Source organism: Pyrus communis, chromosome 8 (genome assembly GCF_041283825.1).
Source record: "Pyrus communis isolate YQ-2024b chromosome 8, ASM4128382v1, whole genome shotgun sequence".
NCBI lineage: Eukaryota > Viridiplantae > Streptophyta > Magnoliopsida > Rosales > Rosaceae > Pyrus > Pyrus communis.
In genome coordinates this window covers 4,265,163-4,280,552 of record NC_142572.1, presented here as the reverse complement: position 1 = coordinate 4,280,552, position 15,390 = coordinate 4,265,163, and the positions used below count along the sequence as shown (strand labels likewise).

Here is a 15,390-nt window from a genome sequence, read left to right as displayed (position 1 = left end):
ATTTTTAGTTGAAGGACATTGCTACAATTTTCTTTTTTGTGTTTCACCCAGTGTCTGAAAATATCGATGGATATATTGCATGTCGATATTGGTTTCTTTCGATGGAAATAATGGAAATTCAAAATTAAACTTTTTAGGGATTGTCAAACACTGATTTGGACGAAATATAAGAATTTCTTTGATATTTAATTGATATGTCAGAAAATATCGACGAAACTTGTCGATTTTAGCTTAAACTTAAGCGTTTCTACCCTCTATTTCCATATTTTTCTTTAAATTTTTAGATATTTTCATAAAAATTTCGACTGTATCGAAGAAATTTCAAAAACTAGACTCACCACGCTCATAACCCACCTTATCCGGTGGTCTCACCCATGGCCCCATTTTGTGTGCCACATCCTTCATCCTCCAAAGACCTTTTGTTTTGGCACTTCTGAATCTGAGAGAGAGAGAGAGAGAGAGAGAGAGAGAGAGAGAGAGAGAGTCTTCTTCTTGTTTGAGATCCGAGCTATACAGAGTGTCACTCACACCCACTGTATTTTTTAACTCATCCATTCGGTATATATTGTTATTCTTTTTCACTGCTAGAAGTTCATGGGAAGTGATGGAGATCGAGTCATTGTTTATAATCAATAGAATTCGTGTTCCTTCTTAATTAATACAATTGAGAATCTACTTGTATATTATTTTGTATCTTATGCAACAAGAGATAATCAAGAGATAATTAAAAATCTTTAATAATACTCCGATTACTAATTGGCTTGATCTCGTGACAATCAGCCTTGTAAACAAGTTGTGTATCTATTTATGTCTTGCGTGAAGATAGACACAAATAGATATACAATTTACAACCGAAAATAATAGTAGTCTTCTAATAAACTTGGCTTAAAATTGCATTTACTAGGGATAGTTTTATCCACACGTTATTTTTTATCTTCCATACACCCCTCTTAATTTGTGGCAATTGTATTGACTCGAATAAATTGACAAAATGTGTGAGGAAAGTTAAAATGAATGTGTAGTCTTCTAATAAACTTGGCTTAAAATTACATTTATTAGGGATAGTTCTATCCACACGTTATTTTTTACCTTCTATACACCTCTCTTAATTTCTGACAATTGTATTGAATCAATAAATTGACAGAATGTGTGAGGAAAGTTAAAATGAATATGTGAAGAAGTGCTAGACGTTGAAAACCAAAAGACCTTGAGATTCACCATTTCATTAATTAATTTAACTTATAAGCAGCATCCTTTGACTGACAAAACCAACTGGAAAGAGTTTTCTAACAAGACCTAAGTGAGAAAGTAAGTTGAAAATTGTTAATTAAAATGTAAGAGCATCTCTAAAGAAGATGTCAAATTTAAACGATAAATTTTAATTTGATGGTTGACTTGGCAATTTGATATATTTTTAATATTTTCCTTCCCCCGAATATGCCAAAATTTATTGCTTCATTAATGTTTTTTTTCAAACAAAAATAATAAAAGTTGAGTTGTTATTGGTTTAAAAATAATAAAATAATACTTAAATGTGCTAGCATTTAAGGTAAGGCAAGTGGAATGCCTTTGGAAATAGCAAAAATCATATTTGAAGACAATTTCAAATTTGACGTCTCTTTGTCCATGTCAGCTTAGTCTTCTTTTCCATATCAATTTTGACATCTCGGTTGGAGTAAATAGTACGTCATTTGTTATTGTTATATGTCTATGTGGCATTTTTGACATTTCTTTTAATTTTGGTCATTTATTACTATTATTTATTATTTGGTCATTTATTACTATTATTTGTTACTGCTGCAGCAGCAAAGCCGTGGTCCGCCATCGATCGAAACCAGAACATCCGCCGCGTCTTCTGTGTCTCCACTACAAGCCCACAGCCATCGATCAAAAATAAGAAGTCCACGTGGCACAAGATTGGGGTCCACGCGTCCCCCCTTTTCGTGCCTCTCGTGCAATGAATCAGGATTCTCTCTTGAGCTTAGACCTCCTAAGCAAATCACATGGTTCGTTGGATTAAAATCCAACTGTTATAATTATTATAATTTTTAGAGGAACTTCCTATTTATAACCGTTGAATTTTGATTTAACGATCCGTGTAATTTACTTAAAAGACTTAACCTCCTAAGCGCAGGAGAGGATTTTGATCCCAATTTCATATCATCTTTGGAAAATCTCATTTGGCCTCCTGCTCTTAGCAATAATAAATTATTTTCTAAACTAGATTGAGATGGCATGCAAGGCCCACTCTATCTTTATCATACTTAATTCTCAAATATTAGAAAACTCATATGGGCTTTGAACTTTGGATAAATACTTAAGGGCAATTTTATTCACCTGATTAACTGATCGCACAGTGCAATAGTTGAGACATGCACAAATATGGCGTTGAATACGCATTTGAGAGATATACATGGTTTTCTTAAGTAAGTCTGAAAATTTGGAGGTCGTTCAGAACTCAAATTTTCGAAGCACCGTTGAGTTTCCATAAACTGATGCTTAAAAATATTGAAACCTCATTTTGAACAGTATTTTTAGAGGCCGTACGGTTGCTTCGACATTTTCATATGCTGCATTGGATCGTTTTAAATGAGTTTTTCTAATATGCTTGTTGAGCTATCTCTGATCGGATCGGTTGGAGATGGTCTTATATATGCCTTTGGGATTCTGTTTTCCAACCATATGTTTGGGAATGGGGAAATTTGTCAAATATTGAGAATCCCAGTCCATGATCTGTGTTGGGTAAATCAAGTGCACTCTCACTACCAAAATTTGGAGATGCCAAAAACCATTTAACAAAATGTCAAAGCATGCCACAAAATGTTGCGCTTCAAATTGATGCTCCTAGCTAGGATCAGTATAATCGCAATTTGTAGTATTCACACTTGTTTATTCAGTCATGTCTTTGCTTGGTTTGTAATCACATCTTTTCGTTTCTAATCGGTTTTATATATAATATTTTTAATATGACTTTACTAGTTGTTTATTAGTTAGATTGTGTATTATCATTTCAAATTATCATGTTAGTAGTGGCTCGATGAGTAATTAAACATAAGGGAATTGGATGATGTATGTAAAACACAACTTAACAATACTCCATGTCAGAACTAACTGCTATTACTTTGCTAATCAACAAGCACTTTGGAAATGATTTTACTAAGGTTGAAGAGTTTTAACTTTTATGGAAAGAGATTGCGAGCTTGTGAAATATGCACTATAGAACTCCAACGAAAGAAATGCAAATAGAATTAGGATCAGTATCTTCAATCTTATATTCAGATAGGCTTGAATTAGGAATTGGTGATCAATGTTTTTGCATCAAACAACAATATCCCCTGCAATTAGTTTCTCCCAATACCTCAAATAAAAGGATTTACAATTACTGCAAGTGGTGGATTGCTACGGTGATTAGTGTCTTCCTCCACTGTATTATGTGTTCAAATTGCCCCTCTTAAATGTAATTTAGAGTATGAATGTCGCTCGTATTAAAAACAAATTTGCTATTACTAATAGAATCATTATGCTTTCAATGCCAATATTATGTTTTTTTTGCAAGAGACTTGAAGATCCTTAAAAGATAATCTTCCATCCTAAACATATGCTAAATGGTCATCGTATTCTTACCTGCATGCATGACTCCCATACAAATGTAATGAAAATAAACCCAATGCAAGGGGCTGGTGGAACCCTCCACAGCCCAATAGAAAGCAAAGCAGAGTTGTTGAGAAGAAACATGAAATCTAAGGCATGACCCAAAATATACTTAATTCATTCTATTGAACAAATGGGCTTCATACATCTCATATCTGATAGAAATTGTAAACTAATAGGATCGGAAACCGACGTCGTGAGTGTCGATCACAACGTAGTGTGGAAGAAAGTTGTACTACAAATAGATTAATCAAAAGATCAACAAAACTTGTGCTTTTACAACTTTGATGACAGTATCATTCTAGACCACTCGAACTTCAAAGATAGATCCTTGTGAATGAGAAAAATCTACATCTTAGGGAAATTCAACCTCGCATGTGTTCGAACCCTGATGAAACATCAAAAACTTCTTGTATAATTCCTTCCTCGTACGCAAAATACCACGACAGGTATGTATTGTCATTCTTTTCCAAAACCTTTACATTTTCTAGCAAAAATTTTGCCACTTCCATCTCATGCGGCCTTCCCATTAATCCTGTTATACAGATAGTCCTAAGGTGCGTCAGCAAACAACTAGGCACAAAATCTGGCGGATTCCATCGAACCCTTGGCAACTTGAATTGAAAATGTGGGTATTCTCGTACCAGCTCAGATTCAAAACCACAACTACTGAAGACCTGACAGTGATTTAAAAGAATGAATGAAATGAGAATCATTAAGGCTATGTTTGGATAAGAGTTTTCCAAGTCCCAACAGATTGATGTCAACTTATGAAGTAGTGGATCATAAAATGTTATTCGGAGGGGATTAGAAAAGCCTTCCTTGAGCATTACAAAGGCATGTGAGAGAGGTTTGTAGATGACACCTCCCAAGTAGGGATTAGCAAATCCCTCTCATATGCCTATGTAATGATCATGGAGGTTTTTCTAATCCCTTCTATGTTGCATTTTGTGGTCCATTCTTTAATAACTTGACATCAATCCCTGGGAACTAGGAAAACCCTCATCCAAAAACTCAGCCTAAGAGCTGCAAGTTGGTGTTCCGTAGCATAAATCTATATGTCTTACATCAAAGTCTAAGACAAGATATTCCAGAACGGGTGATCTCTGGAGGAACTCTGCCCACCAAGAATAGCAAGCATTAAGAACTAGCTTCAGTTGGCTCAAATTAGCAAAAGCAGGCAGCTGACAGACCTTCATAAAAAATAGAGTATTAGAAACTAGAGTAGTAGTTAAAACATATACTAATGCATCTATACAATTTCTAACTATAAGGGCAACCCCAAGCCAACAAGGCTCCCAGCTTTGTGAGGGTCGGAGGGAAAGTATCGTATGCAGCCTTACCCTTACTTTGCAAAGAGACTGTTTCCATGACTTGAACCCGTGACCTTTCGGTCACAAAGGAGGAACTTTTCTGTTGTGCCAAGGCTCGCCCTCACAATTTCCAACTATAAATAAACAAAGTAGAGGGCTGCAAGTTACAAACACCATGGCTGGTGTGACAAAAAATGATAAGAATTATCAATAGGGCAAGTAGAATGGATGATGAAAGGATGCAATGATGTGTCAATCCCTTGTGTAGTTTAGGATATCATGGAAGAAAAGATGCAAAAACTTTTCCTCATTGGGTCTTGAGTGAAAAAGGGTACAATAATCTTCACAATTACAAAACTGTTTTAAGTTCAACCTATCCAATTTGAAGGAAATGAAAGTCATAGGCCCTTCCTTCTTTGCAGAAAATATGCAGCATCTATATTTTCTTGCCCCTTTGTCAACCACCCTCTTCTTTCCTTATCAAATATAATCCTCTCTACCAAACATATTGTAAGAAACAAGAGCACACTTACCTCCAAACAATGTGCCGCAAGAGACAGACATTTAACGTTACAAATTTGTAGCAGAAGAGTAGTTACGCGGCTAGCATGGACAGGACATTCACAAGAAAAATGTTCATCGAAATGAATAGTGGCTTTGACCAGGGATTTTGCATTCTCCAATACACAATTTGACAAGAAAATCTGCTCGTAATCAAAGTTTTCAAGCTTTGGCGCATCAATGCACTCGTTATTCATAGCCAAATCACAAACATCTCCTCAATCAGGGGCAGTTTCCAAATCTATTCTTAAGGTCTTCAGTCCAAGTGCAGAGTTATTGAAATTCCAAACTTCATGTTCTCCAACAACTTCATTTATAGTTAAATCTTCAACTGCACGGCAGCGAGACAAAAACTTTTCTATCAGGTCGTTATCAGGATACCTAACTGTAACAGAAAGGCTTTTGAGACTTGGTAAGCATCATGACGTGGGTGTATTGGTAACAAAACTTGACATCAACTTCAGAACCCTCAGTGTTTTGCACATGAAAAGGCCTTTAGGCAACTCAAAAATATTCTGCTCATGTGGTTCAACACAAAGATCAAGTTCAGCAACATTACGCATAATGGCTGTGCGAATCCAAGCATCAATACGAGGGAAATCCCCCATACAGTGACAATCAAGACGAAAATTTTCAATGTCGGATGAGCCACGGAAGAGAAGTACACGATCAACAAACATCGTAAAACCATGATAGTTGGGAAAATCCTCATTGTCCAAATCTATATTCGGAACAGCGGCCCACATGTTCTTCCATCTTGTAGACAAAACATTAGTCCTCACAGAATATTTTATTGGAACAAGGGAAAGTATGTGACAAAGAACTGAATCCGGTAAGTCGCTGATCCTATCTTTAAGTCTTGAAGCACGCTTGGACTTCGAACCCATTTATAATTTTGATATCTTCAGACGCTTCTCTACCTAAAATTTCATATGTTTTCTGTATTAGTTACATGAAACAGAAGCATGGCAAAATACAAGTCTCACCACATTTGAATCGAAAACTAAATGGTAAACAAAAACTCCTAGATCTGTTTGGTTACAGAGAAAATTAAAGACAATATACGAAATCCAAATGTATTCTCCAAATACTTCATTTCATAATTTTCCAAGGAATTGCCAACAGTATTATTTTCCCCTTTATCAATAAAATTCTAGAAACCCCTGTTCATAATGAAGAGAAGTTTACAGAAATTATTACTTGCTGCAGACCTAGACAAAGATAAAGCTCCAATTTTCTATCTATATTTTTGCCTCTGACAGTTTTCTTGGTAACCAAACAGATGGTAAGGGATTCAAAGATGGGAAGAAGTACCTGGAAACTGATAGGAGCTTCTGAGGTGATCCGAAAAGATGCTAGTCTAACCAGTGAATAGTTGTAAGACCTGATTGGTTGCCGAGAAACGGAGGGAAAATGGTATGAAATGGGTAGAAGGATAAAGAGCACTCGCCAAACGGCGCAGCTGCAACTCTCAAATGGAAAACCGAAGTCTGAACCTTTCCCACGCTTCTCCTTTTCGTCCTTGGTGTATAATTTCAAGAAGAGAGAAAATAAACCAATTTAAGCCACTTAATACTACGATTAGTGATATTTTTTTCATTCATTTGTATGTAAAAGATTTTAGGTTTAATTTTCGTCAAACGTGAAATTGAACCACAGTATTAAGTATTATGGTAAGCTCATTGTAAGGATTACCCCACTTCCCCATCCTCTTTATTTGTAAGTTAGAAATCTTAAATTCGATTATTGTCAAAACAAAATTTGAATTTCATTATTGATAATCCATTATGAAATTAAGTTCACTCTTCCTTTTTCGTGTAGATAATATTCTTGTTATAAAAAAAAAAACCTAATTTCTACATGCTAGGCGCAATCGACAAAAAAAATGCTAGGCCCAAATGGTAATCTGTTTCCTTACGGCCCAGTTGAAATACAATTGGGCCCAGTGGCCCAAATCTAAGAATGATAACCGCCACTCTCAAGGGAAAATTAGAATTGCTTGGCTGTTGGGATTATGTTATCCCGGGTTTGAGCATCAAGTAACGAATCCCAAACATGCTTAATGATGACGCCCAACAAAAGTATACATACCCGCCAACCGCTCCTCCACAAATGGCTTCTACACTCTGCTGCAGAGCCGACGCCCTTCGAACCATCTCCTCCTCCGCCACAATTCGACGCCGTCTTCCCCTGGTGGGAGCATTCTGCGTATTCACCTTGGGCATCTCCAACCTCCTTCCCACTCTCTCCTTCTCCGCCTTCAGAACGGGCACCGCTCAGTCTCTCCCTTTTACCCCTCTCTTGAGGTACGCCACCGCCTCCTTCTTCTCCTTCGGTCTCTGATGCAGAAAGGGTTTTTTTTATTTAATTTCATTGTTTACTGTGTTGTGGGTTTATAGATCAAAGTTTGGGAGCCAATCAGCAGGCGTTGGTTCTGTGAGAATGGAAGGGAGTAGCGATACTACTGTTCCAAGCATTGTTGTTTATGTGACTGTGCCCAGCAGAGAAGTAGGTTAGTATTTATTGATCAAAATGATTAATGGGTTTTCTTTGTTTTGCATTTTTTTGATTTGGGTTTTGTTTTGTTTTCGAAAAGATTATGATTTTCGTCATTGGGTGCTTAATTATTGAGAAACATGATGAGTATATGGTTGAATTTTTGTGTGAAATTATGATGATTTGACTGCAGTCTGCGTGGATACTTTGTCTTGAGCGTTCTTTGGCAAATAGGCGATTTTCGTGGCATTTCTAGTGAATGGATATCTGCAAGTTTGGGGAAAATATGGCAATATCTTCCACAGGAAAGCACATAAAAATTGGATGCACCAATGTGATTCAGTATTTTGAACCATCCTGCTAACTTTGCAATGTGCGAATTTTAGGTCACTAGAATTTAACTTGAACATGTTATAATGCTTACAAGCAACAAGTACTTAGATTTTGCTTTCCGGTTGAGAGTCCAGTAATTGGATTTATGAAGAAAGCATTCTGAATTTGTTTTCCACGTATTGTGATATATTTAGTTGACACTCCAATAATAAACAATGCACATGGGTTACACCTTCAGTCTCATTTTTTTTTCTTTGAGACATACAGTAGGTTTGGTTAGCCCTCCTCAATTTTATGTGTTGCATGCTTTTCTCATAGCTTCGAAATTTCACAACTACCAAACTTTCGTTTAAGGTTTGGAAGACTGAAGCTAAAGCTACTTTACTTATTTTATTTTTTATGACATACTATCTTTCTGCAGGAAAGAAGTTGGCTGAAAGCTTGGTCAGAGAAAAACTTGCAGCCTGTGTTAACCTAGTGCCAGGTATGTGCTTCATATTAATCCTTACATTATGCTTGTATATTGTTTTGCCTACTGCTTTTGTTGCAGACCAATTCATGTCATCTGTATATATTCCAAAGAGCATGGGCTGTTAAATTTACATTTGCTTGTTCCGATGATATTACTGACCTCTTTTTCTGGGAAAGCAAAATAATGATGGAAAGACTGAACACAAATTGTGCAAGTTGATAATTTAGTTTTTTTTATGTCTGAATAATCATAATTTTCGGGTCAACACCAACCATCTGACTTGGAGTAAGCCAAAGTGCCAAACATCTTATTTCTTGTACCATCTGCTAAAACATGGTTGTGGAACTTAGTTCATACTTATAGATTGTGTACCTTATTTATCAACCCCCTCCCCCGGGGAACCTTTTTTTGTTTCTCGCCTATGTTTTTTTGTTACTGCTAGATCATGATTACAATGTGTGGACTACTTAAGTTTTGAATGCCTTGGTTAATTGTTTAGTATGGAAGGAACATCAATGTTTGCTTGGATTGGCCAGGCTATGTACTTGTTAACATGCGTGCTATCTACTTGAACTGTTATTTGTGTCCTTTAAAATAAGATTCTCGTGTCCTCCCTTCCATTGATATTGATATTTGCATTGTAATCTTTGAATTGACAACTGAACTTATGAATTTCCTCATTAACATTCTTGCATACAACTTGCATCAAGCTCGTATTTCTTGTCTGATTCATGTTGAATATTGTGAATGCAGGCATTGAGTCCATCTATGAGTGGAAAGGAGAGGTACAGATCGTAGAGAAGGGTGCAGAGATACCCTTAATAACCCTTCCAATGTGGATTGTTCACAAGCTATTTGTTGCTTTGAAATTTGTACAGTTTCATAAGTAAAGCACGAGATATGGAAAATATGTGTGTGCTTATTTCACCTTTTCTTATTCGTGGATAGGTCCAGACAGATTCTGAAGAACTTCTTATAATCAAGACAAGGCAATCCCTTTTTGAAGCTTTGACCGCGCATGTCAAGGCAAACCATCCATACGAGTAAGCTCAAAGCTTCTGCAGAATAAATTTCTTATAATTGTTATAACTTAGTTGCAAGCTGAAAATTCCAAATAATTGGAAGATTGTGGCAGCCACAACGCTCTACGTAACTTATAGACCAGACCCTATGCCTAGTCCCTTCAGCCAGAACCGTTGCCACAAATCCTACCTTGTAGATTCAGAATGTTTCTGCACCCTGTAATCCCCTCTGCTAAGACTGACCTCTCTCTCTTTTCTTGTTTTCTCGTTTATCAGTGTTCCGGAAGTTATTGCCTTACCTATCAACGCAGGCAGTCTCCCGTACCTAGAATGGATCAAAAACAGCACAAGGGACTGACTCAAAGCTTCTTATAACGGATCAAGTACATAGAACCGTTGGAGTGTTTCTTGAAGGAGGCAAGCAGATGGTTCGAATGGTGTTTATCTATGTGTAAGTATGTGTGCAAATAAAACAAGCTGCATGATGTTTTCATAGTGGTACAGTTGAAACCAGGAATTACTTATCGCTGTCGGGTTTCCTGTTGGTTTTTCTAAGATGATATATGGACTTTTTATCAGTTAAATCTAGCCCTCCATGGTATTGTGTGTCTCCTCATCGTCTTTTTTAGAAAGAACCAACAAGAGTCGAGCGGCCTAATCTAAGTCAAAGGGTTTTAGTTATTGAATTTTGAGATGGGTGCGATGCCTGTTTTGTGACATGGAATTGGTGAATGATAAAAAGGGAGTGAAAACGAAAGCGAAAACTGAAATTGATTTTGAAAACGGTTTCATCTCTCTGAAAATCAAAAATTGAAATCAGTTACCCACTTACCAAACAACATTTTGGTGAAAACTTAAAACGAAATGGTTAAAAATCCATCCACGTTACTTTTCCTAATGCAAGAAAAGTTACTAATCCATGTAACGAGGTATCGAGGTATCCGATGGTCTGTCAAAATATCGATTAATCCAATGAAAATAAAATTTTCTATCTTGTCATCCTTGATTATCTCACCCCGTAATCCAAACTTAGATTAAAAAAAGCTGGTTGCTGTCAACATCAAATTCTATCCATCACAAATCATTTAAAAGACAAATTTGAAAACAAGTTCAGTATCAACGTTGCGGAACAATGTACAAATTAACACACTTTCTTCCAATCAGCACAGGAAAATGGCATTCAATGCCCACCGAGGCTCCTCCAGAGGACGAATGTGGCCTTTCCGCCTTTCGCTGCCCTCTATGCCTCGTCCAACTGGTCCTGCATAAACACAACATAAAAAATAACATATAAAACAGATCATCATCAATCTTGAGAGGGGGAGAGAGAGGAGTTAAGGCGGGGCTAACCGAAGCATCAGAAGTCCAAAGAGTGAGGTTGTCCCTTAGAAGTTGCATGATTAGAGTGCTGTCCTTGTATGATTCTTCTCCCAGAGTGTCTAGCTCAGCAATAGCTTCCTCAAATGCCTAATTATTCACAATACAAAGCATCTTAGAAGATAAATAGACCATTTCAAAAGGAAGGCACACAGCTACAACCACACATCTCAAGTACACAAAAACTTAACAAGACGAAGTTTTAATCTTCAAGCTTTTTAAATGCATGAATGTCAGGAAGCAATCAAGTATTTTCCATCGTGACTTACTGTGGCATGTCTCACAGAATATGTTTCATTTCATCATCTGCTGAAAGTTGGGTAACGAAAAGGATCGGTATGCAGGCGATACAATATAAAATTTAAGTAATCTACCAACTAGCTCTTGGTTTAGTCGTACCTCTCTTCCGAACATTGGAAGAGATCCCAAGTTTGATTCCCCAATGGATTACCAACAACAACAAAAAAAAAAAAAAAAAAAACTAATATCAAGCAAACCATTCAAGTTTCAACCATCAAAGGATATAACAATTTTGCAATTTGACAAAACAACTCGACAGACACGTATAAAATAGCACCAATCCAACAAGATTTTCAAGACACTGCCCACTGCCAAACGCATGGGGATAATTTCTTTTAATAATAAACAATGATCACCTCAATAATTCATCTAACTTTCAGTACAGCAAACATGGAAATAACGACTAGAACACACAACATGTCAAAGAGCAACTATGTTAAGTATCACCAAAACTTTTACGAGAGATTTTAAAGTCCTTTCCCCACAAAGTAAACAACCCAAACCCATTTCGTATCGTGAATTATTCAGATTTGGTGCCTATAAATAGAACATACAGAAACCAATTCATACAAGCTTTGCTTAAGTAAATATTAAATAAGAAAGTTGATATCATATAAAACACTTACGCAGCGAGACAACACTGTAACACATCCTAACGAAATTCACTAAAATAGTACAAAGAAAGAATGAAAAGCAACATCGCAAAATCGTAATGGGCCCGTTTGGAAGTGGTTCTGGGAAGGCCAGAATCACTTTTCGAGGAGAAGCACACCCATAAAATCACTTACCAAATCATTCAAGAGATGGAGAAACACCTCCAACGTGCTTCTACATAACTCAATTATGGTTTAAGAGAGAAGCACATACCTCAGAAGTGATTATGGCTTTCCCAGAAGCACTTCCAAGATTCTAACAAGATTATAGTGAGATAGGAAAGTTACCTGTTTGGCCATGCTGCAAGCTTTATCAGACTGATTGAGAATCTCATAGTAGAACACTGAGAAATTCAGTGCCAGACCCAATCTTATTGGATGAGTTGGTGACAGATCCGCAAGCGCTATGTCCTTCACACACCAAATTAAACCTCAAAACCCTCAAATTGTAAAAACCCAGATGTTCAAAAGGTCAAAACTTTATGAGAATCGAGACGACGCCGTTACCTGGGCAGCCTTGTAAGCAAGCATGGTGTCCTCAGCAGCAGTCTTTCTCTCCTCGGCGGACTTGAACTCCGCCATGTAGCGGTGGTAGTCGCCCTTCATCTTCAGATAGAAGACCTTGGACTCACTGGCCGACGCCGACGGCACGAGATTGGAGTCCAAGAGCTTCAATATGCTAGCGCAGACATCAGAGAGCTCGGACTCGACCTTGGATCTGTACTCCTTGACAAGCACCACGTGTTCCTCGTTCTTCCGGCCCTCCTCCTTCTGCTCGATCGACGACACGATGCGCCAGGCGGCACGGAGCGAGCCGATCACGTTCTTGTACGCGACGGAGAGAAGGTTGCGCTCCTCGACGGTCAGCTCGGCGGCCGGAGTCGAACCAACGACCAGCTTCTCCATGAACTGGACCATCTCCTCATAGCGCTCCGCTTGCTCGGAGAGCTTCGCCAGGTACACGTACTGCTCCCTGGTGAGGTTATCGGGGACAACGGAAGCCATCGGAACGGGTGTTGGAAGACGAGCTCGGCGATTGCGCGTGAGGTGTTTGTGAAAATGTCTGAGAAAAAGAGAGGGGGAGAAGGCGGGGATTAAAAGAAGCGGAAAGGGGCCCAAAGGGATTCGAGAGTTGGTGCTGGCACAAAGATACAGATAAGCTCAAGGTGGTTATTGCGGAAATGGAAATGCCAGTCATCATTTTTCAATTTTTTTTAATTTTTTTTTTTTTTTAAATACAGCTGACGGTAAATTACCGATATTCATTCCTTTTGAGCCTGGACTCTAGATAGGTTATGATTTTACTCTGCCTGTGATCACAGTCAATCAAACTTACCAACTCAGAGCACCGAATCTGATATCTCATTTTTTTGTTTATTAGAAAACCATAATTTGCGTCCTTATCAAATTTTTTAATTTTTCACTTTCATAAATTAACTTTTTATTTTATTTTTTTAAATTTTTTTTAATTTTAGGTTATCGTTGGGAACAATGTCGTTTTGCCTTTTTCTCTATGCCGTCAATGCCTGCCATTAACCATCTGCTTTGTCACGCTTTGGAAAAATTGTTGGACATTTGTTGGAACTTTAGTGACTTGAGACTAAATAGGTATGAAGTAGGTGGCATGACAAAACAAAAGATAAAAAAGTTTATAGAGTTTGGCCGGTGCGAGAAATTCTCTTGCAACTAATATAGCGTTCTAGTAATCTTATTGGTTGTTCAAAAGAAAATTTTAAGAGTATCATCGTTGTGATATATGATTAACAAACGGTCCAATTGATAATTACCACGTAATGTTAGTGATTAGTTCAATTTTAAGAGAAATGGAAAACAAAAGATCGAAACCTAGTTTAAGGTTAGAACTTGGACATTTTATGAGGAGAAAATAGACAGATGAAAACCTAGTTTACACCAATTAACACAAATACCACCCCAAGAAGATTTTTGACAACCTATCATCCAACTCCATTTTATTTTTATATTTTTTTAAGTTGAGCTACATCGGTGAATTTGCGTTATATATTTCGTCAAGTTCATGTACTTACTAATTTTTCTCTTTTCATTTTCAAAACCCGTAGGAGCAATACCACTCGTTGGATTAATCATGGCCGTTGATTTCTATATTCATTAGAAATCAGGAGCACCGGGTTGTGCCACGTGGCACAATAATTAAATTTTCAAATTCTTTTACGTTTGAAAATCCAACGGTTCAAATCCTCAACTCGTTGGAAAGTCGTTGGACTATGTCTTACCTTGTGGTCGCAGGACCCGTCGACTCACTTTTGACATCACGCTGATGTCGTCTAATGCTTGCTGGCGCAAGTCCTGACAATTGAAGGCCAGGCATTCCAACAGGCTTGGTGGAGCCCAGCAATTGCCTACCATATTTTGAGCCGCTAGGGCCACTTCGGTGGATTTTGGGCAATACAATTGTCCTTGCCCTAGCCTTGCCTTTTTAAGGTTTGGGGCCACTTTAATGTATGATTTATTAAAATATTAATATCTTACAAGATCAGTGGGTTAAAATAATCTTTGATTCTTTTTCGGTTAGAGATAACACAACGTCTTGGTAGAGCCCAGCAATTGCCTGACGTATTATGATTAGCTGGGGCCACTTTGGCGGATTTTGGGCAATAAAATTGCCCTTGCCCTTTGCCTTTTTTGGATGGATGGAAATGCTCTAAATAACTTGGGGTAAAAATTGGGTTTACCGTTTACCCTAACTCATGCAACATAAGCTAAATAGAGCCCCTGCAATTTTGTTGTTAATGTTGTGCCGAAAATTGTCCTTTTGTGTATTCGCGTGTCGTTGTTTAGGCGAAATTTTTAAGATAGAGATAAAAGTGGTCCATTCACATTAAAAGTGAAAATTGGGTGTGTGGTAAATCGTCAAAAACGCTTATTCGGATATATTTATGCGTAACAGGGGACGTCTCAAAATTAATTTTAAAGAACTATAATTTGTTACTAATAATACGAGTATCACAAACACTTGAGCTGAATAACATAGTAATATTTGGATGGAGTGCTTCCCGAATCTAGGAATTTCGATGACGTTTATAAGGCAAAGTTGTCTATTATTCCAAGAATTGGATAAGAATGAAAGAAGGAAAACAATTTCAAATAATTCATTTTTAAATTTATTGTTTTCTAATTTTTTTTTTTATTAGAACATTTTGGTCAATCCAAATAAATTTGTTCTTCATAGTTAA

At 37.3% G+C, this 15,390-nt stretch overlaps 4 protein-coding genes across 4 annotated transcripts; 1 reads left to right on the top strand and 3 right to left on the bottom strand.

Annotated features, from left to right (window-relative positions):
* Positions 1 to 4,047: 4,047 nt before the first annotated feature.
* On the bottom strand, positions 4,048 to 5,722 carry LOC137718611 (putative F-box/FBD/LRR-repeat protein At1g78760). Its single transcript, XM_088698435.1, has 4 exons — positions 5,498 to 5,722; positions 4,719 to 4,844; positions 4,296 to 4,328; positions 4,048 to 4,186 (listed from the first exon to the last, which is right to left on the bottom strand). Exons 1-4 carry the CDS (start codon positions 5,720 to 5,722, stop codon positions 4,181 to 4,183), a joined length of 390 nt encoding a protein of 129 aa, XP_088554561.1. The 3' UTR covers positions 4,048 to 4,180.
* A 21-nt stretch (positions 5,723 to 5,743) lies between these two features.
* On the bottom strand, positions 5,744 to 6,959 carry LOC137717151 (F-box/LRR-repeat protein 13). The gene is given in 2 exon segments (XM_088698433.1): positions 5,744 to 6,445; positions 6,840 to 6,959. A coding segment is annotated over 1 exon segment (669 nt). The 5' UTR covers positions 6,413 to 6,445; positions 6,840 to 6,959.
* Positions 6,960 to 7,597: 638 nt separating this feature from the next.
* LOC137716917 (protein CutA, chloroplastic) lies at positions 7,598 to 10,432 on the top strand. The gene is made up of 6 exons (XM_068456268.2): positions 7,598 to 7,831; positions 7,925 to 8,037; positions 8,776 to 8,838; positions 9,580 to 9,611; positions 9,775 to 9,869; positions 10,125 to 10,432. Exons 1-6 carry the CDS (start codon positions 7,638 to 7,640, stop codon positions 10,204 to 10,206), a joined length of 579 nt encoding a protein of 192 aa, XP_068312369.1. The 5' UTR covers positions 7,598 to 7,637; the 3' UTR covers positions 10,207 to 10,432.
* Positions 10,433 to 10,854: 422 nt separating this feature from the next.
* On the bottom strand, positions 10,855 to 13,424 carry LOC137716916 (14-3-3-like protein B). Its single transcript, XM_068456266.2, has 4 exons — positions 12,686 to 13,424; positions 12,467 to 12,589; positions 11,199 to 11,315; positions 10,855 to 11,109 (listed from the first exon to the last, which is right to left on the bottom strand). The coding sequence occupies exons 1-4, from the start codon at positions 13,181 to 13,183 to the stop codon at positions 11,089 to 11,091; spliced, it is 759 nt and encodes a 252-aa protein (XP_068312367.2). The 5' UTR covers positions 13,184 to 13,424; the 3' UTR covers positions 10,855 to 11,088.
* Positions 13,425 to 15,390: the final 1,966 nt, after the last annotated feature.